The sequence below is a fragment of the Octopus bimaculoides genome, chromosome 4 (assembly GCF_001194135.2).
Source record: "Octopus bimaculoides isolate UCB-OBI-ISO-001 chromosome 4, ASM119413v2, whole genome shotgun sequence".
In the NCBI taxonomy this organism is placed as follows: domain Eukaryota; kingdom Metazoa; phylum Mollusca; class Cephalopoda; order Octopoda; family Octopodidae; genus Octopus; species Octopus bimaculoides.
This window is the reverse complement of record NC_068984.1, coordinates 39,710,093-39,716,086: the sequence shown is the minus strand read 5'-3', so window position 1 is coordinate 39,716,086 and position 5,994 is coordinate 39,710,093. Positions and strand designations below refer to the sequence as shown.

The window sequence follows — 5,994 nt, the reverse complement described above, 5'->3', positions numbered from 1 at the left end:
ATATATATATATATATATATATATATATATATACGTATGCATGTGGGCACAGGACGTCACTGTGTACAACAAAAAAATACGAAGTACGAGTATATGGAATATGAACTATTTTTTTCGAACAACGAAACTTACAAATAGAAAACAAGACAAACATAAAGAATGACCCTTCATCAGTTGTTGGCTGTTTTTCCACTCTCACACAATTTGAACCCCATAAAATATTTTTTCTGTATATCCCTGCACAATTCTTAGCTCTCTGCCTTTCATTGTTGGTTACTCTAAATATATATGAAGATGTACTCATTTATTGGGTTATATGAGTATGTCTATTCAGCAACCTGAAACTCGGAGCAAGGATTCAAGATGTATTAGCTTCTACAAACAATAGAGGGGGTTTCGTCATTTAGGCTCAAGGCGAGCGACCCTGAAAGTGAGGGCTTTAGTTGACGCCATCACCCTCTGCTTGACTCGCAGACCATTGAAAGGATGATTTCGCCTGGATTCGAACTAAGAAATTAAAATGGCCGGAACAAATACGGCACAGGATTTTTAAGAGCAGATTTTTTTTTACACTGATAGACAAAACTTCCAATTTATAGGGGGACAATGTGGTGTTATATCACGAGGATGGTTTTCCCAAAGGCATTAATGAGGTAAAACGCGTAATAAAGGGAAATCGATTTCAGGGTTCTCAACAGAAAACAACACAGTATTTAAAAGAGAGCAACAGTTAATTTCTTCCAACTCGCAAAACTTGTTAACTTCATTCCAACTTAAATTGCAAGCTAAATGAAATGCTTGGTTAACTCTAATTTAACTAGTTGGAAATATCGATAGCCTAAATAGATTTGCACGGCATCAACAAGGGGTAATATGTTCGATGCCTACCGGATATTCAATTTCGGAACTAAAACTATCTCTCTCTCTCTATATATATATATATTGCTCTAATGATTTAGTGTGCTTCTTTCACGGTTATAGGAAGTGCTGATGTGCGAGTGTAAGTAAATATATGTGTGTGTAAAGCAAATACATATATATATATACATATGCACACATTTGTTGTGTGCAAATATAAATATAAATCCACACATACACCGCGCGCGCACACAAACACACACACACACACACACATATATATGTGTGTGTGTGTGTATATATATATATATATATATATATAAAACACTCGTTGTTTAGAAACACGTATCCTGCCTATTCAATTTATCAAGGTTGCGAAAAACAATTTTTAAAAATTCGGTCAATATTTCCTCGTGTTAAACGAAGCTAATTTTTACCAAAACAGGCTTCCGTAATTAGAATGCGTGAAAGTTTTTTTTTTACAACAACAATAAAAAAAAAAACGCTGTTTTATTTTCAAGGTTTTTTTTAAGCAAATAAAGATGTTGAGTATCGTTTGCTTTTGTATCAGTCTTGTGAACGTTGAAGGACAAATATGTAGCGAGATGTGCCTCTTATAGCAATAATTAAACCTTGTATGGTCAAACTGTCACGGTGAATTAGCAATTACATCGTTGATTATTAACTAAAACTACTGTTCATATTGCAACATGGCGACTTAGGAGTGTATACCTGCACACACACACACACACACAAACACACACAATGTACATGGAAATATAATATAGCTGTATATATAAGATGTTATCACACGTATGTCTATATTCAGATATATCAATATAGATGTATTCATGCAATATGTAGACGACTATAAACACACGTTTATAAACAAAACACATACATACATTGAATGTTTGTGCTTAAAACGTAATGAAATTTTATTGTTAAATATATTGATGTATAGATGTATATATCTATTACATATATGAGTTTCATGTACATAAAAAAAAAAAAATAGTTAACAGCAGTTTGTTACAATAAACAATTCGTTTATAAATCATAGCTGACATTACGAAAGCTTGTTTCATATAATATTTAGCAGCTCGCAGGAAAATCTCATCATACAATATTTGTCTCTCATTGGTTTAGATAAGCGAATAACTTAACATTTTCAAGGCAATTACCGGTTGAGCTGGTGCCATGCGCAGCAATTCCTCCATTTTCAACACCAGCTGATGACAAACATTCACATTCAAAATTCAGAACCCCTACTCTAGTTTAAAGGTATACAAACCCCTACTAGTTTAAAGGTATACAGATCACTACTCTAGTTTAAAGGTATAAACTCTAGTTTAAAGGTATAAACTCTAGTTTAAAGGTATACAAATATGCCAATTTAAACCAAAGCTAGAGAGAAACCAATAAAACTGTTCGCTTCTAAAATATTCCTACCCATAACATATAACTACGTATCCTCCCATTCTTATAATCGACTCAGATGACATCAACTAATACTGCTGCTTTATGAATAGTATTTTCCTCTCCAATACTAAATACATTTTTTTTTAACAGGAGGAACTATCAGGTGTGATAATTCTTCATGAAATAAAAGTAGAAAGCAGAGGGATGTGAACAATAAAATCAATTTAAAATATGATTTAAATAAAATCAGATATAACGCGAATCGATTGAATTTTGAAAATTTAGTTGACAATCAGTGGTTGAAAGAACCAACAGGTAATGGAAGTTATTGATCGAAGTTGTTTGAGGAAGAAAACAAACGATTTTTGATTTAGGATTGAAATTAATTAAACGATAGAGTAGTGAAACTTAACATTTTTTTCCTTCTGATGCTAGATAACATACAGAACTATAAACAATGTTTAATGCAGTGTAGTTTACGTTGTTTTTGGATTAAAAGAAGAAAATTAGTTGAAAGGTTTATCACGATCTCAAAATAAACATTGGAGAGAGAAAGAAAGAAAAACGGTTTACAAATCAAATAACAGTTTTAACAATGAATATGAATAGACAATTATGAAAGAAACAGGAACTGAATAGCCTACCTACCTGCTTTCATGAATGACCAAATACGCTAGATAAGTGATTGATGTTGTAAACATTAATCTCTCAAACGACAGAGCTGCTAGAGAAAAGTGTCCATAAGTAAAATCCATAGAAAGGGCAACAGCATTGAGATAAAGCGAGCGCGGATAGAGCAGTGTATGGATCTCTGCGGGCGAGAAACAGCCGAGTATTGACCGAGAAGGGCAACAATAAAAACATATGCAACCGATTCAGATTTAGATGTTGTAACGACGTCGTCGCTAGCTGTTTGAGCCGATAACATTCTCAGTAGAGCAAATTTCCAACAGTTATGATTCTAGATGTCGCCATAGAAATAGAATTTCAGCAGCAGCAACAAACTTAACTTATCTCTTTTCTTCTGCTTTTTTTTCCTTTTTTTTTTATCTTTTCCCCTTCTTGCTAGTTTTTTTTGTTCACGCTGATATGTAATATTCGGAAAAACGTTTCCTTGCCAAACAAAAACAATGTACGAGCTGCATACCAGCCATCATTTGACTAAAGCGCTGTACAGAGCGGTTTAAAAAATATGAAATATGGCAAGGAAAGGAAACACGAAGCATATACTAAGCCGTCTAATTGGTGGACGCTTCGGAGTCGTGCTCCGCATGATCGGCAGCCATCCTTCGTTATGGAAAAACTAGAAAGAAAAGGGAAGCAACACGGATATGTCTTTCTCGCAGAAATCGATTGTGGCATTCACCGACAACTAACGATGGAACCTCTACGTGGTCGTTCGATCTGCTAGAAATAGTAATAAAATCTTCCTCAAATCACATCCTTCCATCTTAAAAAGGGAAAAGATTCATTACACAGTATAGTCATTGATATATATGAAAATATGAGGCGGCCACAACTGGATTGTCTTAGTATATCTGCTCAATCAGAGAAGACTTGGGGCTAAATAACAACAAAAACATTCCGTATTTTGCATTAATTGAATTTCTTTGCTGTTGTGTGTAGTAGAAAGAGTTGTTTGTTTTTCAACGTCTAAAAACAATTTTATTTGATTGGTAAAAAATAAAGTTGGTTTGACTAAATAATATAAACATCTCGTCTACGCATCTAGGTGCATAGCAACAACTAGCAATATTTTCCTACAAAGAATGAATAACAATTCTTAACCCTCACATATATATATGAATACAGATATAAACATTATGTGGTAGAAATCTTATAAAACTGAAAGAAAATTACTTAAAAGGGAAAAATCTACAAATGAAACGAATTCCAAAATTTTAGGATCACACATTTAACTGAGAAGTTTGCTGACATACAGTATAGATTAAAAATATAATAAAATTGCAAAATTATTATAATTTATTTCTGATATATATATATATTTGGAATTGTAATTACCCATTAATATTTAATTTTCATTAGGAAAGCAATTCCCACTTTTACACCAACATAAGCCAGAAAGATTATAATTCATATCACAGAAGCGAGAATATTCCTCTGAGAATCGAAAATTTTAAGGTCTCTAAGGATTTCTAGGATAAAATATAAGAAGGAACAAAAATAATAGATCTAAAGTTCAATTAAAAATATTTCCCATATGTTTGGAATATTTGAATTTGTACCATTCATTAAACAAAACTCGAGGTGGTGATAAAAATATTGATGTAATGATGAAAATCAAATACAAAATATATATTTAAAATTATAGCAATTCCTTTTAACTATGAGGTCATTCTAAATGCTGTGTGCAGAAAACGAAAATTCTATGAAATTTTATAAAAAAAAAAAGGAAAATAAAAATATTTCAGATGATATATTAATTGTAGTTAGAAATAAGCAAATTAATCGATAAGTATATGTATGAATTGGAGATAGAAAGAAGTGTCTATGTGAAAGAAGTGAGTGAGAAAGAGAGAATATCAGGTATATGATGTGATGACGTTAGCAAAGTGCGAAAGCAACAGCAACAGAGTGAGTGCTTCGAGTAAAATATCATATGACATCAACATTGAATCAAATATCAAATTAGGAAACCTATTTCAGCTTCAGATAGCCCATCGTAAATTTTGATTAATAAAATTATGGTATTTTGATAGATTAGAAAAAAAGTTTATTTATAAATCAGACAATGTAGTAATTCTCTCTCTGCATTTTTATTTAATTTTTTTTTTATATTTATGTATTTTATTTTAAAAAGCCAACTTTAGAAGGTAATAAAAATATTAATGAAAATGTTAGCATGGAAACCAAAGATTTTAATAATTTTTCTCATAAAATCTCTTCAATGTGAAAATGAGGATGAAGTCATTTTTATGAACAATGTCAGTTCCTCACAAATTTTTTGGTTTATAGGAATGAGATTTTTATTCTTAATACAATTAAATGCAGTAGAAAGCAAAGCGTTAAAAAGGTTGATGAAAATAAGGTATCATTCAACCAAAAAGGAGAGCACGGAGTCAATAGGTTATTAGAAAACCAGCAAGGGACTTAGTAGTTTATACCATTGCATCTGTGTCTAAGACATATTTCTCGACTCTAAGTTCATCTGTAAGTAGGTACAGTAGTGATCTAGTTCATTACTGTAAGCAGCAGAAGCATTCTAAAACTGACAAATTTTTCATTATTTGCAATGGCCTCTAGTGTATTCCTTTCTAGAAACAGTACCATAACACCAAGTCTTCAATGGTACCATAATAAAATAATGGAGTTATGTAACAATTTACCACTACTACCACTTGTTAGTAAAGGGTTAAACAAAAATCTACCTGTAATACACAGCCAACACAAAATCAAAATGACTGCATCCAATTAATTCTAGGATGCCTAATCAAGGTGGATGAAACTAGATGATTTTCTTTTTGTTTTGTTATCACTTTATATTAAATTTTGGTGGGGAAATGGTTTTGTCAAATCTGGACACTGCAATAAAAATAGGATGAAGTAATGAAAAGTGATACCATTGATGTAGTGTTGTACGTTGTTCAAAATGATAAAGAAAGGGTGAACATGAAAGAGAAGTTAAAATTATACCTGTCTGAAGAATGCCTGAATATATATATATATATATATATATATATATATATATATATA

At 31.6% G+C, this 5,994-nt stretch overlaps 1 protein-coding gene across 7 annotated transcripts in view; it reads right to left on the bottom strand.

Moving 5' to 3' along the window:
• The window catches only part of LOC106880470 (cAMP-regulated phosphoprotein 21), a 158,759-nt gene that overhangs the window by 119,546 nt on the left and 33,219 nt on the right, over positions 1 to 5,994 (bottom strand). For 2 of the 7 annotated variants that reach the window (XM_052967008.1, XM_052967010.1), the window contains exon 1: positions 2,929 to 4,179. The exons of 2 other annotated variants lie outside the window; for them this stretch is intronic. Coding sequence is in view for 3 of the 5 variants with exons in the window: in XM_052967010.1 (XP_052822970.1) it covers positions 2,929 to 2,938 (10 nt within the window). In the remaining 2 variants the exon portion in view is untranslated. Of the gene's footprint in view, positions 1 to 2,924; positions 4,180 to 5,994 lie in introns of those variants that run through there. 3 more of the 7 variants (XM_052967007.1, XM_052967003.1, XM_052967009.1) reach the window with 3 other exon arrangements.